Source organism: Passer montanus, unplaced genomic scaffold (genome assembly GCF_014805655.1).
Source record: "Passer montanus isolate IOZ18808 unplaced genomic scaffold, ASM1480565v1 scaffold40, whole genome shotgun sequence".
Lineage (NCBI taxonomy): Eukaryota > Metazoa > Chordata > Aves > Passeriformes > Passeridae > Passer > Passer montanus.
In genome coordinates, this window is record NW_024368819.1 from 1,521,047 (window position 1) to 1,543,871 (window position 22,825).

Below are 22,825 nucleotides of genomic sequence, written 5' to 3' on the forward strand. Positions count from 1 at the left end.
ACCTGGCCTAATCCAGGCAGAAAGACAGCATGCATCAGGGCAGATTTATACTGCAAAACTGGAAATGTATTTTTAGAATTGAGCCTGGAAAGTGTCACTTCAGAAGCAGATCAAGCACGTCATGGCAGGATCATTATGGGATTTGCAGAGCACCTTCCATCACAGGAGTCTCCTGAGGTGACTTCATGTTAAACCTTCCAGAAGTCCAAGCTCATTCCTGCAGGTGAAACAAGTCCAGCACAGCTGGGATGGGAAGGCTCATCCCCAGCCTGCTCCACACTGCTCAGGGCCACACCAGGCACTCGTGGGGCTGCTCCAACCCAGTGGGCAAGTCAGCAAAGAAACCAGAGCACGCTGTTCTCCCCAGGAAAGCCACAGCAACCTCCCTGTCTATGCCCCTGCCAGCACCTTGTGCTGCCCCACTTCTGTTTTGGGGAAAAAACAAAACAAACAAACAACAAACAAAAAAACAAAAACAAAAAAAAACCACCCCCCAAAAAAACCCCCAAAAAACAAAAGGGCTTTATTAGCCAGCTGCTGCTTTCTGGCAGTGTTAAATCCATGCAATCTCCTACAGCTGAAAAGCAAATTAGTTCATTAAATCACCTGCTTTACACATTGCACTGCCCAGATCAGGGCAGCCACACACAAACCAGAACACTGGCTGCTCATTTCCAAAGGCACTTCTGCAGAGCTTCACTGAACTTTTAAGGCTAGAACAGTACCTACACTCAATGTCATTTTCCCATTCAGTCCCTTGTCAGTTCCTTATACCTGCAGTGGTATCCCAAGGAACAGTCCTGTCCCATCTGCTGCTTGCATCACCAAATGCTTCTTGCCAGTCCAGGAGATCTTTAAAAGCAGGTGAAGGCCACAGATCTCACCTGGGCTGGCCTTTGCAGCTGCAAGGGGCTGCTTTAGGCTGTCACAAGTGGAGCTGTGATTTTCTTAAAGCCAGCAAGGTGCCAACTCTTGCAGCATCAAAATTTGTTCAAAAGGATTTGCCTTAAAGTTCAGAGTGCTTCAGTAATCTGAGTACTTTTAATGTGAAATTCACTTTACCATTTACAGAGGACTATTGCAGTCGTTTATCAAAGACCAGAATTCTGGGGGAACTCAAACAGGGTACCAGAGTTAGAGATGCTGTTGTTGGTGATGGAACTTGCTCCTCAAACTACTCAACCACTGCTATGGGATTTCCCTGTGTCAAGTGTCTGAATGCCCATGTTTGACCCTTCTAAAAATGGGATTAAACAAGCCAAATCTGGGTGAAGAAAAGTACAAAAGAGGCAAAATGTGGGGCAGACTGAAGAGTGACCTTAGCCTAACACTCCCAAGAGACACAGCCAGCTCAGACACCTTGTGTTTTTGGTGAGGGTGAGGAGTGGGGTAGAGAAGTACAGTGTAAGCACAATTTATCATTTAAATTTAGGGGTAGGGCTTTAACAAGGGCTGCCTATGTTGGGCATGACCCTGTCTTCTTCCCCCCTCTGCAGTTAGGTGTGCATGTACCCAGCTGCACCCCTGGCTCTGCATCAGCCTCCAGCTGGGCCTCCACCACCACTTCCCATACTCCTCCTACCATCCCGTGCTCCATCTGTGCTCACAGTTCAGCTCTGTGTTACTCATACTGCTTTGTAGCTTTCATCATGTTCTTTTCTGGTTTTTCATGTTCCTGTAGTCAACAAGATCATGTCCAGAGACATGTCAATTAGATTTTGTGGAAGACAGAATCAAGAACTCTTGTCATTTTAAAATTTAGTTCAGTTTTTGCATTTCAGTATTCGTAACTTACTCATTTAACTGTGTCATTTAAACAGCAATCTCACCTTTAACACAGAGTTAAATATAAAACACATTGAGAGGACACATCTGAAAGGAGCCATTCCAAGCCATTACCAGGGAAAACGTCCAAAGTCTTTACAGCTGCTGCTTCTCTGTGCTCTTAATCCATATGTGCAGAACAGAGGCACTCCTGAGGTGTCCCAGAACAGAGGAGCCATCCACAGCCCTTTCCCATCTCTTGGAAACAAAGCCACAATCCCAGAATTTCTGTTTTTGAAAAGTGTTTACTCACGTAGTTTAAATAAATTAATTTGCAAATAAAAATTAAAACTACAGTATACTATAGTTTGAATAAGATGATTAGAACAACTACAATACAGGGATTTCTTGCTGCATAAGTTTCATTACTTAATGCATATAATCTGGAAAATGTCAAAATCAGTTATATTTCTATGGAAAGGGAGTAACAGCAGTTACTTGTACATGACAGCTAACTGAACTTATAGTACAGGTTTCCTGACACATGCATTTCCTGAGTGAACCAAACAATATATATAATTTCTTTTTAAAAATGGAGAAATAATTGACAGTCAAAGTAAGTAATTCATGACATCTAAGCAACACAGATCTCTTTAAACAAAGAAAATTTTAGAACAGCTTCAAAAGAAAAATGAAAGCTAAAGCTTTGCTATAAAGTACAGAAATTTTCTTACTGTCAATTATACAGTACATATTTTTTAAAAAAATGTACGAAGCTGGCCAAAAAAGCTCAAATCAATGGTAAAAAGGTCAGGTTGCCATGAAGCACAGTGGGCTGGCAGCAGAGCTGCATGTAGTACACTGGTGTTTTCTGGTGGATCCAGAGGGGAAGGAGGGGGAGGAAGAGGAGAGCAGAGACCAGAGTAAGCAGAGCCCACAGCAGCACCTCCACTGAGGGCCTGAGCCCAGCCCAGCCCCAGCTCTCCCAGCAGGCTGCCAGCTGTGCCCAGCTGCCCGAGGATGCAGGGACACGTCCCCCAGCTGCCAGGCTCCTCCTCTGTTCCACCTGCGGCCCGGATGAGCACCTGCACCTGGCAAAGGCCAGGCCTGAGGCCCCCACCAGTCAGCAGGTGGAAGGCTGAGCATCCAGCTGACAAACCCCTCTCAGGCTGGGGCTGTGGCCAAGGCACGAACTGCTCCCCACACACGTGCCCAGGCGCATCCACCTCTCCCCTTGTCCCCACCCCCAAACAGCAAGGAACAGAACAAGCCTCATCTTTCTGGTCTGTTCATGTTTAACATTGGAAAAACCCTCACAAATGTCACTAATGCTAAATAAAGAGAAGTGTTAGCGTGAAGGGAGAAAAAAATCCTTAATCTAGACTAAGTTGCATATTCGAAGAGTCTGGTAAATATTCTCCTCATAACCAGATCTTAAGTACAGTCCTACCAAACAGACAATTTAAGAAATCCTTCTCAGCTACCTTTCAACACGATTAAAGCACAACTTTATGCCATCATAATTTGCATTAGCTTTGTTTAAAAAGCATTTTAACTATTCTAAGAACTCAGTATTTTAGATTAAAAGATTTTTCTACCATTTTCATCCCACGATCTTCTCCATCCAGAACTACTCTACACATCCAATTGCTGGATGTAACACACTATGACCATGCTACTCTCTAAACATTCTAAATATTTTCAATAATAAAGATAAATAGAAAAGAGTTAATATACATGTTATATTTTACAATGTTTGCATCCAAGCTGTAAACTAATGTTCTTTGAACTATTTACCCTCCATATACAAAAAGAATGAAACACCTTTCAAACACTGTGGACATGTGATTCAAAAACCATTAAACTGAAGGCATTGAAGTTCACTCTACAACACTTCCTCCACCTCTTCAGAAGTAGTTATTAATCAAAAAAAAGCAGGAGGTCTCCCCCTTCTCCCCCCATTTCTTCTATTTCCAGACTTTTCTCAATAAAGAGGGATTTAGCTGTTGTAAAAAAAAAACCAAAGAATTCTTCATCTTAATGCAAACCAGCAAAGCCCAGAGAATACGAAAAACGGTTGGTTTAAAAATGAGAATCGCTTAGCTTATCAGTTTACTGCAGTCCTTGGGAACACCTGTGTTAGTCGAGAGGCCCTTGGAAAATGAGCCTGATGTAACCCTGCTCACCAGCCAGCTGGTGCGCACAGAAGGGACAGGCTGCGTGAAAAGTGTGAGTACCGTGAGGAAGAGGAATTTGGGACCAATATGCAGTTGTCTTTTCTGAGCACACGTGTCCACACGGGCTGAATGCATGAGTCGGAGGTCCGGCATCCACATAAAATCCCGCCTCACAGCCGAGCCACAGCGGCACGTAGGGGCCGACGGAGCGGCACATGGGGCACTCGCGGTCCTTGCCGTCCCTCTCCTCTTTGTTCCCCCAGTTGTGGTAGCCGTGCACGTGGCCGCAGTTCAGGTACACCCACGGCTGCTTTTCGTCTACAACATCTTTTCTCTTCATGCTGGGGAAGGCCAGGGTGTTGAAGCCCACGGGGCACTGGGGCCTGGCCGCGTTGATCTCCTGCCTCAGAGCCTCCAGGTGCTTGACGGTCGGCGTGCGCGCCAGCCCCTCGGCCGTGCGCCACAGCAGCGTCGCCCCGCACAGGTCGATCAGGGAGCCGTCCTGCAGCTGGTTCGTCTCGTTCTCAACCTTGACATGGACACAGACATGGAGAGCCGTCACCTAAGGGTCTCTGAAGAGTAACAACGTGCACTTCCACAATACTCATCTGCCTGGAAGATCCATCCAAGTTTCAAGCAGCTTCTGACTGTGTCCACAAGACACTCATAGAGAGCCCAGTATCAGCGTCTCTCTGCCCTCCTTTTTTTGGAAAAACCCCACCCCAACATCTTAAGAGATTAAAGTGTGCATTAAAATAGACCATGTTGAGTCAAGAAAAGCTCCTCTCCCATCTTAACAACTCTCTATTCCATCCCTACAGCATTCTGTTACTTGAAATGCCTCAAGGAGTATCACCAGACTGTTTTAGTCCTCCATCATATTTTAGACTTTTCTTAAAACTCCTCATTACACATGACTTTCCCCTCTTCCCATTAGCACTCCCAGCTAAATATGCTGCTTAAAATGTTCAGTGTAGCATTTCTTTCTGCTGAGACATCCCAAATCATATCAAACCCAAATATCTCCTGGAAAAGTCACCAGTGCTTTGGAAACAAGAGGAAGATGGCAAATGCAGAATGTGAACATGGAAATGAATATCCAATAAAATTATAACTATTCTTCATTATTCTATAAAAAAGGAAAAGTGGGAAAAGCATAAAGTCACAAGGGAGAATTGGGAAAATACTCGTAGAATGTGCAGGAGAGCTTGCAGAAATACTGAGTAGACTGGAAACTCCGTTTAGGAGAGCAGCCTAGATGTGTAATTAAGTTTGCAGATAAACTCAGTCAGTTATTCAGGTTGAGCAAGACACCTTTGTGCACACAGACAGACACACAAGAGGCAGTGTAACTAATTGTAGAGGTGACAACTACGTGGAATTCCAGCAGATTCCAGCTCTATGCCCAAACTCTACCCTTTATGGCTGCACCATTTTAAACAGGTTGCATACAACACTGGTCACTCCTCTCACCATTTTTCCCCTCTGTTGAGCTGATCTGGTTTCACGAAGGCTGAACACATTCCCACACACAGAAATCTCTCTCCACACCCCTGGCTTGGAGTCTTCTGTGAATCCATTACGAGGATGCATAACAAGAACTCCATTTGTTGTTAGTCCATCCATTTGCCCATCTGATGTCTTCCACTTTGCAGCTTTCTCCTAAAATAAATTGCATCAATGAGAACCTTTAATTTGGCTGGAGCTATGAATTAGTTTAAAAAATAAGCCTGCACCGAACTTTTAGTGGATAAAAGAAAAAGAATTCTCTTACCCCAAGAAAAATGTTTTTTGATGAGTCAAATCCTGCAGCATATATTCTTGCTGTAAAGGGAGGGTTACGTTCACATATGATTCTGCAAGCAAACCTTGATATTGTGCTCTGCACAGACTGTGTATCTGAATTACTCTGACTCCCAGGAACTGTATCTGTTACTACAAAGTCTATAGGACTCTCTGTTGACCGACCAATCTGGAAAAGCATTGAGGAAAAAAACACAAACAACTGGTCAGAAGTTTGTCTTTGGGTCTAGGACTATTCAAATTCAAAGCAATTAAAAGCAATGATAAGAAAATCATGACATTACAGTTTAATGCATTCCTGTCCACCAGTCTATCAATTTAGGTTTCTAAAGCCTCATCTGAATTGATGCATTTTTCTGTCTCCAAATGATCAAAGTTATTCTGAAAGCTGGGTACAGCCAAATGAAGGAAGGAGAAATAAAATGATGTAATTAAGTCAGTTCTGAGATGATTCCCTGTTGAAGGCCTTCTCATCAGAAAGGTTACACTCGGGTCAAGCAGACCAGCTGCAGAACACCAAAACAGCCAGGGAGGAGCAGTCAGAGGGAAGAACAGTGACATGCAGTCACTTTGTATGCCCAGAACATTCTGAACAGTGCCAGACTAAGTCAAGGTATAGATGTATCAGATTATGTGAGTTGTCTCTTCAGTTCTGGTGGGCACTGAGAAGCAGCAAACCTTTTGTGCAAGACCAGGGACCAGGTTGTTGTGGCAGAGAGGGGCTACATTTACACACTCAGAACACAAGAATGTAACATCTGTCTACCATCAGGTTTTGCTGGTAGCTGTGCCTCCTTTTCTGGCTGGAGGGAACTGTGAGTCTTGCAGTCCCACACAACTGTACTGAGTTTGATGAAACTGCATAGGTATCCCCTGCTTTTCCAGTCAACTCATCTTGTACTTTTCTTTGCAAAGAGAAAAAGTAATAACTCTTTCCCAAATATCCATATAGCTGGATTTAAAGCCCCCTTACACACTACTACTGACTCATTTCCAGAGCTCTCAGGCTCTTTGAAAATAGGTGATTACATTAAGGTGATTAACTGCTGAGCAAGAGACCCAAAAGCTTGAGGTGCTTTTTGGTGAGGACTGGAGAACTTTCATGAGACTAAAACTGCTTTGTCAGAATGTATTTTTCTACTGCTTCTTAGGCAGGATAACCCATGAGTACACAGGGACTGCCAGGGGCAATTTCAGGGCAGCACACATGCCAGAGCATGCCTGAAGAGAGAACACTCACACAAACAATAGCTTATGCTGCAGTGATTTCATTACAGTCCTTTTACTCTCTTGTATTTGCAGTTGCAAAGCAGCTTCCTCCACCACTTCCCAACACCTCCCACCTCCTTAGATCCTGAGTGGCGTCACAGCAAAATGCTGTGACAGCAAAACTCCTTGCCATAAACTAGTGGCAACAACAAGGGGGGAAAAAAAAAAAGCTATGCAAGATCACAGTGTGGGAATCAGAGAGAACAAAGCACACATTAAAAAGAACCCCAAAACAAACCCCTTCCTTTTGAGAAAAACAGGAAACAATTAAAAGATATGAGGGCACACCACAGCTGCAGATGTGTTTGTGGTCCCTTCTCATACACACAGGAACTGCAGCAAAGTTGTTTTGAACTGCCACCATCTGCACTGAAGGCTCCTCTCTTCACATCTCCCAGTGCTTTAGACATTTCTGGGTTTGCTTAAACAAGTTCAGAGTATTTTTTGTATTAGTTGTGCCAAAAGCTTTCCTGTGTTTCCATACTGTATTTCTTCTACCCTGTCTCCAACTGGCTGATCCCAAATCCATTTGTAAATGCCAGAAGCAAAGTTCTAAGTGCTTGAAGAGAAGGGTGCCCTTTATTCTTCATTTTGCAAGGAGGGACTAAGAGACAGATTATGTGACTTGCAGACCAGCAAAAGTAAAACCATAATCTTGTGCATTAGTCACAAAACCCCCCAACTTTCACCTTTGCCCAAGTCTAAAAGAGATGTACAAACACACAGCCTTGTTCACAGGATGGCCTTGGGAATGCACAGAATTACATTGCTCTGAATGGTGAGTGCAGAAACTGACACACAAACTTTTGGGTCTGAGAGAAAAAGCCTGCTGAGAGGATGCCTTGTTTGAAACTACCAAAAATGAGAACACACACATTTACTTCACGTACCTGGAACATATCTGTGTTGCTGTCATGAGTATATTCAACTACTACTGTTTGAGCCCGAGACAAAGTGTAAGATATGCTGTGTTGGTCCTTATTACTTATTGCCTGTGGAAAAATGCCAAATGTTATTGAACCAGTCCATAATAATTCTACAATATACAGCAGCAAAGCAGACAATATATATATATATATATATAACACCAGACTCTTCTGCTAATTAAGGCATTAAGGCAGATGGTTGTTAATGACACACCTGCAGTTAAACTTCACAAAACCCAGTCCTGGCCACTAAAAAAAAAGCTGCAGGATTGATTCAGCAACAGACCAAACTGGTCTCTTCACCACATGCTGCAACTAAATAAACATAACCAGGGCATATTATTAGTCATGTTTTGTGTTAAAGCAACACTGGCCTGAACACAAAAGGACAAAACAACCAAATGCAAAGGCTAAAATTGAATGTAACACCTTCATGGCCATCTCAGAGGGAACTTGGCCAACAGCAAAGTGAGGACAAAAACTTAGGAATTTCATTTGAAAAACAGGATTTGAGTTAACACCAAAATCAGTAATGACTGATTTAAGACACATAGATGGAAAAAGTGGTGGTAAATAGGGTAAAATGGAGAAACTCCACACAGGTTGCAGAAGTTGTAGCAAAGGTTTCAGTTTGTTAGTCTGGATGTTGATTCTGCAATTACATACTAGGAAAGTGACCAGCACTTCTAAAAGTACTGCTAAACAGCACTTCCCAGACCATAAAGAATTTGCAAAATTAAATGTTCTTTTCATAGATCAGCTATGAATGTAGCTCTACTACAAGAATTTTGGTAGAAAAATGCTTCTGATTTCTGAATACTTTATATACCATTCCCTGAATTTACGGTCAAGATCTTTAAGCATCAAGACATTCTGGGACTCAAACACTTAACAGTGTTTGTTTTACTGTGTTTGTGATCTTGTCACTGTCAAACACTTAACACTTAACAGTGTTTGTTTTACTGTGTTTGTGATCTTGTCACTGGCAGTTTCTAAACAACCACTAAGCATCCTCAAATTCCACTGTTTTAGTAGAAATGCTCCATTAGTTATTGAACACAATTGCACACACACTTGAATAACCACAATATTGCATGGTAATACCTTAGCTATGATGCATTAGTTTTGACATACACTGTTGAAATACAGTTCAACTGCAGGGCCTAAGCCCTTCCTTTTCTGCTTCCTAATGGGAGCTCTGATTACAAGCCCTATGAAACATACCCTGCAAACCCACCTGCCCTGATCCCTGGGGAACTCCTACCCACTGGATGGAGCACCAAGTGCACGTGGAGCTTTGGCAAGGATCATTTAAAAGTCAGCTGCACGTGAAGCAAAGTTAGTCCTAAAGCAGAGTGAGCTTTAGACTACAAAATCTAAAACAGATGACTAGCCTGTGCCCAGAACATTCATGTTTCAAAACTATTTTTTTTTCTGGCTATGGCAAGGACTACACACAGAATCTTCTTTGTTACATTGTTTCTTGCTAACCCTGACAGGTACTAGAAAACTTTGGATAAACACAAAATATTATTTTCACAGCCAGATATTTATGCTGTTTAAATAATTTCCTAGCAGCTCTTTATATGGAGAAAGGAGATTTCTCCTTTACAAGGAAAAATCAGACAGAGTTGAAGGGAGAAATGGAGCTTACCTTTGCTGCTTGAGGGGTACAGGCAATGTGCACAGTGCTGGGTTTCACCCCATTTGCCTTGGGCCTTTTAAATAAAGCAAACCTACTTTTCCTTCTCCCTCTATCTCCATTTGGGAGAGACCCATTGTACCTATCAAAAAGCACAGAAAAAGAACAAAGGCCATCATTCCTGTGTTATTTAGTCTCTCAAGAGATACGGACCCACAAGAACTTTCATTCTAAGCACCAAGGATTCTCAATTAGTATAGCGTTACTAATTACAGAGTTTCAATTAATCACATTTAAATCCAAGAATTGATTAACACAATATTGAAACATGTCTACAAAATCACAGCACAGAAAATCCTCAGACTCTTACACGCAAACACTTACCCCAATACAATCAATTCACCATATTTGACTGGTGCTTTTGATGGATGATTTTCTTGATCAGGAGAAAACATGAGCTTAGTTAATGACTTCTCAAACTTCAGGTCTCTGATCAAGAGTTGTGGCACACTTTTTTCATTATTTCCTGTAAAAATAAAACCAAAATTAAGTGTAAGAGAAAATATTCTAGTCCAATTACACAAACTTGCACACTAATCTGATACTGCAGGTACAACATTTTGTTTTTCCATGTTCTGATTTTGTCTGAAATAATTTTTTAAAACACATATATAAAACCACATAAATTAAGGTTGAATTGCCTTGAAGAAGTGCCAGATCACCAAAACAATGCATTTAGAAAATTCCACTATGGCCTTAAAACACCCACACTTGTTTTCCTCCATGCTAGTTTTTAGAGTAAATGATACATAGCTTCATTTATTATATTTCATTCAGTTGTTGAGAAATAGAGCCAGATAGGCATTAAATTTAAAGAAAAAACCAAACAAAAAAAACCAAAACAAAATAACAAAGCAAGACCAGCTAACACAATTAGCTAGGCAGGCAAAAGTTTTCATGTGAAGTGTCTAATTCAGAGCTTCCTAAGAAGTTTCTGGGTTTGCAGATGGAAGGAAGTTGTACGACAATTTGATATCAAGCCCACCATAAAAGTTTCGGGTGTGCAATGTGATGGCTCATGTTTAGCCAGAGACAGAAGTGATATAAACAGCTGTTTGAAGGAGGTTTCCTGAAAGAATTCCATGTAACTCCTAATGAAAACAGTCCTGAAGTGCATTTTTTACTCAGACTTCTACTTTGAGGAACAGTTCATGTTGTATTTTTTACAGCTTCTCATTAGTAGCATTTCCAGACACTTTTGACCTATGCAGCTCATCTCTGACCTTCCTCTAGAGAAAGCCTACCCAGCAGAGCACTTGCTTGATAAAGAATAAAGCTGATGAGAGCCTGTTTGAGGCTTTCTTTAATAGGAATAGGAACATTCCCTTGGTCCTTCCAGGTGAGTTTCCATACCAACTCAAAGAGCTGCTAATCTTTTTTAGTACTGATGGTTAACATTCTGCCTTCTGTGCAAATGCACTTTTTGACCCACACAGCATTTTCTGAATCCTGTCATCGACTTTGATCATAACTACAGTGCTGTATCTCCACTTTCTTCCACCTTGACTAGACCATGGTTATTAGTAGAAAATATCTCATCATGCAGATATTATCTATCCCCACATTATGTCGTAAGAACAGAGAAAAAGATGTGGCACTGCTTGCCAGCCTGCTCCCATTTGTTCAGGAGCTGATGCAAAGATCCCTTTACTGACTTTATCTCTCCCAGTCTTTGCTCCTTCACAGAGAAGTTTGGCCTTCAACACATTCTCAAATCTACAACTTCCTATCCAGCATGCATACACTGATTGCCAGCTGCAATCAGCTCACAGTGCTGTAAAAACTCAAGTTTGTTCCTTCACACTATTCCACATATTTGGGAGGGCTTCTCACTAACACAGGCAAAGACATCACTCTGTCTTAAAGCATTTGCTACAATGCCTGCAGAACACAACCAGGAGAGTAAACAGAAATCTTTAATTTCTCCTTTAATTTCTCATTATTTTCCAAATCTCTTTTTTTCTCCCCAGGTCTGGGTACTGTAGATTTCATAGTGCTTGAAACAAGTTAACTGCAGCCTGTCTTTGTGGCTAGCACACACAACATTATCACAACATAATGACCCACTGAGAGATGAGTGCATTGCCACAAACCTGATTTGCACAACACTGCTGTGAAGTGTCTGTGTCCCATCTCTAGAACAGTGACACCAGCACTGTCTGCTGCCTGGGAAGCAGTGAGCACTTTCACTCAGCAGCTGTCCTGGTCTGTGCCTTAGGGTACCCATCACTCAGCCGGTGCTGAAAGTGCATTTTACTGACCCAGCAGTCTCCCTCTGTCACACAGGAACAGTGGCAGTGGCACAGGAGACAGTCAAGGAATATAAGTTTGCCCAAAGCTCTTTTGGACTGCTGACCCAAATGTAGCAGTAACTCCCCTGGGATTGTGAGGCTACTCACTGTTGTAGGTTTTGCCTTTGGAATACTAAAATGAAGACCTTAAAGCAAACTTATCACAGGAAAACATGACCTTAAACGATGACAGTAGTCACAACACATTGAAGTGGAGATTGACACATTTGATAAAGAGAGCCCCACAACATTAACTGTGTTCACAATTTTCATGTCTTCCAGGGCCCTCCTTAACTCCTGGCATCTCACCAGGAGCACCACACTCAAACTATGTGCCTGTGAACACAGCTCAGGGCTGCTTTTCTGACATTAATACTGAATTATATAGATCCTAGTGTTTAAGAGTGCTCAATTCTTTAGACACATTTCCCTTCTGAAGTATTTCTACTTTTGAAATTAGTATAAATCTTCATGATCTAGCTGTACATAAAAATAAAAATATATTTTCTATGAAGAATTTTTACAATCAACTTCAGCATTTCTTGTTTTAAGACCTTCTTGCATTATACTTGCTTGTACAGGTGTCTTCTGAAAGAGCTCATCTTCTCATCTCCTCCCCATATGATTAACCTATTTTCTACTTGAATATTGATCTCCTCTCCCCTGCAATTCAGTCTTCTTCACACACAACTAATTTAATCTTGGCCAACAGCTGTCCTCTGCCTTCACATTTAACAACTCACAAGAAACAGTAGTAGTGTAGTTTCACTGCCATGAAACTACAGCAGTTACTCTAAGGAAACACCATGCCACAGTAACCAAAGATTTAAATACTATAACCCCATATTACAGTGTTAAAGAGCTAATCCTTTAACTTAGAGAAAGTGGGACGGCAAACATTTAAAATAACTTTAGCCATTAGTACAAGAACAGGTTTGGTACAGCTTCTCCTCTTCTTCTATTCATCCAAGGGAACATTTTAATGGAAAACTAAAAAAATACATGTCTCAGTCTGAGTCAACTTCAAAGCCTCACGAAAATAACACGTGAACAGTTAAAGGAGGCTCTAATGTGTTACCTGCACAAGCAACCAGAGAACTGTGCAGAAATGATAAAAGGGGTCAGCAGTTCCCAGGGACAGACTTCAGCAATACAAGGAGTCATACAGAAAATCTCAGTACAAGGAAAGATGTCCCCCCATCTATTGCTCAGTTACTCCTTAAAACATTTTTTTTGCTTTACATTTAAAGAAATCCACTCAAGTTTACTTTGCATGTGACAGAAATCCACTTCTTATTAAACTTAAGGAAGGTTTGAGCGTTAGGAATCTAGAGCCATCAGTAATAACACAGCTTGCTCATCCCCTTTCAAAAGTCTGGCTGAAATGTTTGAACTTCATTTTTTTTTCAAATACATCTTAGAACCTTTATGAGCTTCACACACCACTTTCACAACTACTACACCCCCAGATTACTTCAACTCAAGTACATACAAGATTCAGTACTCCTACAAAAATCATCAGTCCAACATACACACTACTTCTCATCCAGTGTGATTGGCCTGGTGCACTGTACCCAAAGGGAAAATATTTTTGTTCCCAGAAATAACAAAGACCAATTATATCCTTCCAGTGAGGTCCTGAAGATCAGTCCAAGGGAAATTTCATGTCTTTGAATAAAACTCAAGTGCTGCCTCACTGGAGATGAGTCTAATCTGCCATGGGATAACATCTCCACTCCTGAAATAGAGCAGGCTTATGAATCATTTAAAGCTGAGTGAAGAACTTACTTGAAGGAAAACTGTTGAGTAGAAGAAAAGTATCACCAAAAAATATATAATGGGCCTTCTCTTGTAGTACAACCTGACCAGTTTTTATTTCTAGAGTACTTACTTAAAAAGAAAAATTTGCTCTGAAGGGCCAGTACACAGCTAAGGAACCAACTGTTTGAACAAAATACAGGCAAATTACAGTTTTGCTTCTTCTTGCAGCAGCATTTCCAGACATCAGTGGAACATGCTTCATTGGAGAAAGCTCTGAACAACAGACTCTTCTAAACTCCTCCAAGAATATTCAACATTCATAAGGAGTAAGATGTCAATTACAAGATTCCATCTCATCCAATATTCTTCCAAAAAAATCATAGAACTGGCAGCAGCAAACATTTTATGTCAAGATCTCTGCTTCTGCCAAAGAGAAGAGACCAAAGCCTGAAAATGCTTACCTCTTTTCACTGTCCTGTATTATGATTTTGAAAAGATTTTGAGACTAAAGCAACTTGCATGGCTAAAGGCAAGCACAACTGTTTGCAGTTGCCCCAAACCACAATGGGTACCAGCTAAAATTCTTCAGTATCAGCAATAGGAAACTGGAACAGGAAGAACTCATGAACATTTTTATTCTCAACATCGGTTCTTCTGGGGGCAGCAGAAAGTTCAATGCTCAATACTATCACATGCAACTGTTTTGAAAGACTGGGAAGTGACAACAACTGAACTGAGAAAAGCATTTAAAATTTGTTTGAGTAATGTAAGTCTGGTTTCTGACAAGCCTTCCTGCTCTCTAGTACTCACTAAAGCCACAGAAAGCAAAGACTGCTATAGCTGAAAAAGCAAGTCACAGATTTCTGACTCCATTCCACTAGAAGGAAAAGTTGTATCATAGTCTCTCCTGTCTCATGCAAACACTGGTCCCTGCATCCAGGCTGTCCCCTGGAAGAGCTCCCAAAACCACTTCAGAGTAGGTGAGGTTAAGAGCTCACTTCCCTTGAGCACATCAGTTTCCACGGGGGACAAAGACAGATGAATTTTGGTTGGTTTGGAACTATTTCCAACCATTCAGCTGCCTTTCCTGGTCACAAGACTCACTCACAACTAGTCTTTAATTGCTTCAGCAAGTCTTCAGATCTTGTTTGCAGTAGGGCACAGCACCTTGTGAATTAAGTTTGCTATTTTGAAGACCAAGTACAGCTTCTGGAATTGCAGCAAGAATAGCAATAACTTAATGGTTAAAATGGGGTGGGGGAGGGGAGAACATAAATTCAATGAGCCCAGGCAGAGATTCATTAAACACTCGGCTGAAAGCTAAAAATACTAGAATAAAAGTCTCTTTGTAATAAATTACCGTCATTTTCTAAACACAGAGCCAGCATTATAGGCTGCTAGCAACTGTAGCTAGTGCCAGACTAGCCCTTTCTAAAATACTGCATAGAAAACCACTTACACAGTATAGAAAGAAGTCCTCTGTCAATGAATATATTAAAATAAAAATATGCTGATTCAGATAAAAAAAAAATGGGAATTTCCTCCTCCCTTTATATAACATTATATTTATATTCTATAGCTACATATTTTAAGGTTTGGATTTTTATTTTTATTTTTTTGCTTTTACAAATAAAGCACAAGACATTTTATCTATTGATGTTTTAATTTTTTTTACTGTTTGCAGTACTGCACTGACTACACTTGCAATTCTCAGATACAGCTCCTCCCTGAGAAATTCTGTGCTAAACCAGAGGGAATGGGGACAAAATGGAATCTAGTCCTTTTGACAGGGATGCAGTGGCAGAACAAGAGGCAACAAACAAGCTACAGAACAAACAGAAAATCCTGATTAACTATTATGGGAGGCAAAAACCCGCAATGCACAGAGCCTATGGGATCTCCATCCTTGGAGATCAGCTGCATGTGCCTCTGCACAGCCTGACCAAAGGCAGTCCAGTCCCATCTTGAGTCCAGAGACTGAACCAGACAACCTTCCAACCTAAATTATTCCAGGAATACAATTAATTTTAGGAAGTCCACACAATTCTATCAAGCAACTGGAATATGCACTTGAAGTGCACTTTTGACCAGCTAGACATAAACTGTAAGTAACTCCATTACCAATGAAACAAGATCTTGTCCTTATCCCTCAAGATTTACACATTAGAGTCCACAGCTTTATTTGGATTTAAAACCCCATACTGCAGACAAACAATTCACATTGAATAGAGTGACAATACCTGAGAATACACAAGTAGGACCCAAGTTTGCCAATACTCACTTACACATCTAAGCTCTTTATCACTCCAGTTTCCACTAGGCAAGTCTCCTGCGACTGCAAGATCAGAAACCAAAATCCTCTGAATACATGTACAGTATTTCAGCACTGCATATTCTCTTCTACAGTTACATCTCACCACTTCAAAGGAAAAAAATCTCGATTTCCAGATTTAAACAACCAGAATAAAGTTAAGTCGCTGAGAGACACAAACAAACTGTACAGAACACTAGTCTCTCAAGATGATGATATTTGCAAGCATGGAAAGAGAAGGCAATAAGCAATCAGAGAGAAGTTAAAAAAAAGAAACAACCAAAACCATCACCAACAAAAAAGCACCAAACCCCCAAAAAACCAAAAACCCCACCCACAGAAAAAAAAACCCCACCCAAACCCCAAACCCCACAGTAATTCCCAGCAGACTGACTGCTTGTTTGAGTGTGTGTTCCCACCAAGCCCAGCTTGCCAGGTTTCACAAACAGTATCAATAATGTTACTAATCTGCACTGGTACAAGCAACCAGGAATCAGGTCCTTGCATCACTGTGTTTCTGAAAGCTGAGACAAGGGTTGAGAAATCACTTTCTTCTATGGTGGGTGAAGTAATGTTCGCTACTGGAAAGTTATTCTCCTTTAACCGTTTTTCCTATAAATAGTTTTGCAAGCTTGTATTAAAATAGTTTTTACTGAAGTGATCACTGGGTAAAAAGAATATGTATGTTTCTGAAAGCTGAGACAAAGGTTGAGAAATCACTTTCTTCTACGTGATGGGTGAAGTAACTGTTTGCTACTGGAAAGTTATTCTCCTTTAACCGTTTTTCCTATAAATAGTTTTGCAAGCTTGTATTAAAATAGTTTTTACTGAAGTGATCACTGGGTAAAAAGAATATGTGTTTACTTACCAGTTTTAACACTTCTCCCAGTTTTCAGTTAAAAACAAGCTCACGTTTCCTTCCCACACACACCTGCAGTTTTACCATCAGGTTTTAGCCTCCACTTTTGAGATTAGCCACATTCTGTGTACAGCTTGCATCCTTCACTACAGATGCACAGGAAAGCACAGTGATGCATCTGTTAGTGCAATTTAAATGCCTATCACTTTAGATCAATAGCCATACACTATCTTTGTTAGGAAGGAAAATTAAATTTCTTATTTCTAGAAAAGGGAGTTTTTCAACAGCAAATTCCCCAAGAATAAGCCTTGGGAGTGTGGAGTATCAGTCCAGCCTTTTGCTTTAGTATGGCTTATTTCCTTAGTCTATACTGTACACCTTTTCTTTTGTAACTCAGAATAAGCTTAGTCATCCACTACAGGCACACAAGTGTTTTATGATATGAAAGCAAGACAAAAACAAGATATCAAAAACAAGACAACAAGGCCAAGCTCTGAAATGAGCAAGCAGCTGATCCTGCACAGGACATCAAGCATAAACCAATGCAACAGCTATCTACTACTATGCCTTGAGAACATCTGTAAAATCTCAATACAGGAGTTTTTCATTGTCACAAACAAAATGAAAGCATCTTTTTACCATGGACACCTGCCATTAGTGGGCTGGTCATCCTAGAAATAAGGCATGCAAGTCAGAGCACATATACACAAAAACCCATTGTCTGTGGACATTCTGAAAGAGGCATTAATTTGATAGACAAGAGAAAATCTACTGTTTTGCTCTAAGGCCACAGCTAATTTTGTCCAGTCTAAGAAACAGCAGTTTTGGTTGAACTGGCATCTAGCATTCTGCTTCAAGTTCTGTTCCAGCCTCAGAAGCAGGTCTGAGAAGCTCTCTGCAATTTCAGGAAAGACAGGAACAGCGCCTTGAGGACAAGCAACCTTGCTCAATGAACAAGGGAAGTGTTTTAGAATATGACTTTCATTAAAGGCACCTATATGAAAATCTGTACTTTATGATAGTACTCAAAAATAGCATTCTTCTTCAGAAGACTGAAAAAACCCATCTAAGCACAGGGGTCTGATTTGAGTCAGACCTCTGCTAACTTTAGTTCCCTTATTCTGAACTGCCGTTGATGACATGAGAATGTGGTTGGGTGTATTAAACCCGGAAGATTTATGTAATCAATAATGATCTACTTCAACAGACTGACAAAAATCAATTCTGAAAATATTCCCTTGGAAAAAGAAATAGTGCAGAATTTTTTTCAGTTATGAAAAGTAACAGCTGATCCTCCCCTGAGGAAACCACGATAACCTCCTACGGGTTATAAATGATGTAATTCAGACTGCGTGTGGGAAGCCAAAAACATTTGTCTTTTAGCACAAGGTGTCTATTTTAAAGCTGTCACTGCAACATTATCTGTATCCTTAATTAGCTGAGAAAGTTCTTCACCAGTGAAGCTGCTCCATTTACACGCAGCCTGAACCCCCCTGCCCCTTTTGGATGCAGCGGTGACAACGCGCGGAGCCTTGCACAGGGCTCGGACCCTCTGGCACAAGGGCCAAACACCACAGCTTGTCCCTGCTCCATCAGCTGAACTACCTGCCAGAGTTACTCACACAAGATGCTTCAGAAAATTAATTTGCAGCTTTCTCCGTGAAGTTCTGGCTGCACTTGCAATTTGCCTGTGAGTACAAACTACACTAAAAAAAATAGTTTTGATTTAATTTTCATTTCACTCAGATTGTCAAATGAAGTTTATAAATAATCTGTAACCCGTATGAAAAAGCCCTAAAATAATACTACATAGAGACATGCTTGGAGAATATCAGGTGCTCATTAGTCACAGCATACCTATTGGTATCTCCAGAGTGCCTTGCAAAAGCACAAACAGAAAAGAAAAACTTTGTACAATACTAGTACAGAAGTATAGTTCTGTTGCAGAGAACTCTACTGTTAGAAACCTTTAACATTATCCTTCTCAACTACTTCAGACTAATTACACAGTATTAAAAAAAAAAAAAAAGGCAGTCCCAACTTTCACTTAGTCAAGCCACAAGAGTAAAACTTCCTAAAAGTTTAGACCAAAGCAGAGGCATCTTATTCTTACACAAAGCAATAGAGCTTTTCAAGTCCAGGACAATCTACTGTCTGATGCACCTGTACTGGAATATATGGCTGAGGAGCCTGGGCTTGCAAAAAACCACAATGAGTTCTTGTTCTACACGCCCGTACATTACAGTTTTGCTTTTTATGAGCCTCTGACTTCCTGATAAGGCAGTTCATGTACCAAAATATCTGCTAAATAGCTGTTTGTATTACACTAAAGCCTTTTCACATAGCATTTATATCATCTTACAAAAATAGGCATTACAGTTACATTTAAAGCCTTTTTCTCAGTTTAGACAACAGAAATATTCAACAGCTCCATGAGAAATTGTCCTTGGTACGATTTTGTTAGGTAACGGTAGTTTTAAGGCACCTTGCTCTACACCCTAAAAATGAGAAGTGACTGACACTTGTTATGATCAAACAGCACTTACTATGCTGTGCACTTGGAATGTCTCTGCCTCTTTGAGGTGGAAGGGGAGCCTGCAGACACACTGCCTACTCTCAGATTTCCTTTCCACCGCATCACTGAAAACCACTGCCACTGAGGATACTTTCAGAAGAAAGACTGAAACAATACCACAGTAAAAGAGAAAAGTGACGGCATGCAGAGCACTTACCAGGATATTTGCGTCCTTGCAGTATTCCTACACAGTGGAGAAGAAAAACCCCAATCCTCCCAATGATCTTGTTAAAAATCAGCCGAAATCCACCAACTCCTTTAAACCCCCAGCAACTGCCAGACTGAGTGACTGCTCTGTGTGCTTTTACTTGAGCCGTGGGAAGCACCTCCTGCCTCAAGAGGGGCCGGCTCTGCCTTGCGTAAGCTGGGTAAACACCGCAGCACCACACAGCATTGGCTGGAGGCAGAACCAGCATCCTGCTCCTGCTCCATCAATTCATCCATCCCTGGCCCCAAAAAGGGAAAAAGGAAGCAGAGGGTGTGTTGAGAACAATACTGCAGCCCAATTGCTTGGCAGCTCTGCGGATGAGGTTCTCAGAGAAACACTGATTTATTTCCTTCTCTTACATAACTGTACCCATGCTTGCTATACCTTTTCTTTTTTTTAACCATAATTTATTAGCCCAGCTAGCTTTCCTCACCTCCCACACAAAGAGTAATTTCTTAATACACTGAGAATTATACCAGCAGAAACTCTTCAGGCATTTCTCTCTTCACTAATACTGTAGGACTGAACACATGACACATCTGCAGATGCCACCTGCATGTACTGGACTGTCATGGCCAATGATTCTAAAACAGCTCAATCCTGTAGGATGCACATTTAGAAAGGCAAATTTGCATGTGCCAGACCAGGTTATGAGCTCATTTCTCATTCCACCAACACCAAAATCACTGCATCAAGTCAGTGGGTGGGATAATTTAAATGTCTGAGCCATAAAGTGGTGATCAAGTTACCACAGCTTCCAAGTTACCTCGTGGAATTGATCATGCAAATGCTGTGAGGCTGCTGCAATCACGATATGACACAGCAGCTTAACCTTTACATCAAGTTTTACATCACAGCTGTAGTGGGTGAAGAAGGGGTAGATGGTTACCCTGGCTCAAGCAATGTAGATAGAGCCTGACATTTCACATCTCCATGTTGTACATGTGACTGTTCCTGCTCCTGTTTCTGCTGCTCCCTCCTTGGCTCGCAACCTCAATCTTTTAAAAACGCAATTTTATGGACTGATCTGTCAATGTTTTAAAGTTGGTTTATCTGCTCTGTTATTCTTTTAACAGAACTCTTCCCCAGTTCACCTTACAGGATAGCCACTGGGTAACACTCAAACCTAAGAACTGTCAAAACAGCTTTTCTGTTCATAATGCCGTAACACAACATAAGTTGCAGCTCCACAGAAGTCAACTTTTACTGCTGAGAACAAGGTGAATGCATCTGTGTTTTCTCTCTTCTCAACCTGTACTCTACAGCAAACTTTCCCCTAAGTAACAGGGGAAAGTCCCGTTACAGAATCTTGTCACCTACCCAGAAAATTTAGCTGCAGAACACCTTGCCATAGGTTATTCTGATAATAAAACTATACATGGGCTCAAAGATACTTTTTCCCCCTCCTATCATAGATTACTAAGCAGAAAGATACCACCTTGCTCCACAGAAGTGGTTGAGCCACAGCTGCTGAACACTGTAAAGTGCCTGGAGAAACACTGATGCACAGGTGCTCCTTTGTTTCCACACTTCTGGTTGACAAAAAAACCACAGGACTGAACACTGCTCTGAAATGGTATGGTCACTGTCAGATTACTAAACTGGCAAGGGGCTAAGGGAAAAACCAAAACTGCACACTAATAATTTTGCTAATCTATTTGTGTGTTTATTCTGTAATCCCATTACACCAACACAAATGAGGGGAGAGGGACCTTCTGCATCCATTTCAACAGAAACACCAGAGACTCACCAAGCCTGATCTTAAGATTTAGGTTCTCAGGGAATCCTCCTCCCTGCCAAAAATCAACAGCCTCATGTCACTGGCACACAAACACAGCTTTTTCACTAGTAATGCACAGATCCTTAAAAGGGCAATTTTTACCGGGGTGGAGGAGTCACACCACCCCACCTCCCTCATCACTCTCAAGTATTTTCTGTTTTGTCCCAGCCTATAAAAAGTTGGCAGCTTGAATGCTGTTTTAATTGGGACAAAGGGTTGCTTTTGCGATTTTGTTTTAGAAGAAAAAAAAAAAACCAAACTCATCAGGACTGCATTAGTATCACTTAACACACAGATATGGCACCAAGAGTACAAAAGGTGCTCTGTATTCAGGTATTTAACCATAGTGATTAGTTACATTTGTATGACCACTTCTAGGCTGCATTACTTTTCTCACACAAGTTGTAAAACTGGAGTTGTACTGTTTCTAAACATCCTGAAAAGCAGAACTTGAAGACTAATTTGCTTCTAGAACTCCTTTATTCCCAGACATTCTTTTACAGATGCAGCTGGTTCAGTGTTCAGGTTACTAAGTTTGTAGATTACTTTATGCTGCAGCTACCTAAGAAGCAGCTGCAGGTGGATTTGCTTTCTACCACCCCAACAAGCCTCCCCCAGATAACAATCCTTACTTGCCTTCATATTAGAGACCCTCTGGAGTGATCAGGCAACACCACACAATGTCCTTTTTATAGCTAATCTTGCCCCATCTTAATGCAGGTTTTTCTAGGGCTTATTTTGCCCCTAGGCACACTTCTATGTGGCTGCCTCTGAATCTCACCCAATAGTTTGAACCACTTTGTCTCACTGCCTGTGTTTACTCACAGCCATGCTCTACTCAGCTGTTCTTGTGTCAGCACTGCCCCTCACTTTTAGAATGAGGAGGGTTTAATGATTTTCACAGAATCACAAGAACTATACCATGCCTTGAGGACTGGAATGAAATGCCTCCAGCATGCTGTCGCTAGGCAAGCTATCTGATTTCTCCTGGAGTACAGATACCATGCCAGACTAAAACAATGCAATCTGTAGCCCAAGATATCACTGCTAATTTCATGAAGTGATGCTGAACTGCAGGGGAGGTTCTTTCTTTGAAGTTGTTAAAGAAATAAAGGGTTCTATCGTCATGTTCTTCTATCTGACTCACAAACAGATGCTGTACAGTTTGATACAATTACGTGATTTCACATGACATTCAACATGAGCTCTGAAGAGGAATGCATTTCTAGCTGTTCCAGCTAAAAAGACAGCCCTACAGAGAGGGGCAACAGGCAACACTATGGCCTCTAGTGTCCACACTGGCAAGAAGCCTGAATGGCAAACTCTTCATGCTGGAGTTAACCTTATCAGTATATTACTACTACATTTCAAGACTGACATTCTAAACAACCTGTTGATA

At 41.2% G+C, this 22,825-nt stretch overlaps 1 protein-coding gene across 4 annotated transcripts in view; it reads right to left on the minus strand.

Annotated features, from left to right (window-relative positions):
* Positions 1 to 1,749: 1,749 nt before the first annotated feature.
* PELI1 (pellino E3 ubiquitin protein ligase 1) overlaps positions 1,750 to 22,825 on the minus strand; it is a 43,318-nt gene continuing 22,242 nt past the window's right edge. For 3 of the 4 annotated variants that reach the window (XM_039718978.1, XM_039718977.1, XM_039718979.1), the window contains 6 exons: positions 9,966 to 10,107; positions 9,594 to 9,723; positions 7,904 to 8,005; positions 5,716 to 5,913; positions 5,415 to 5,603; positions 1,750 to 4,470 (listed from right to left, as the gene is read on the minus strand). In XM_039718978.1, the coding sequence (XP_039574912.1) occupies positions 3,904 to 4,470; positions 5,415 to 5,603; positions 5,716 to 5,913; positions 7,904 to 8,005; positions 9,594 to 9,723; positions 9,966 to 10,036 (1,257 nt within the window). In that variant the 5' untranslated portion in view covers positions 10,037 to 10,107 and the 3' untranslated portion in view covers positions 1,750 to 3,903. Of the gene's footprint in view, positions 4,471 to 5,414; positions 5,604 to 5,715; positions 5,914 to 7,903; positions 8,006 to 9,593; positions 9,724 to 9,965; positions 10,108 to 19,595; positions 19,744 to 22,825 lie in introns of those variants that run through there. The other variant, XM_039718976.1, reaches the window with a different exon arrangement.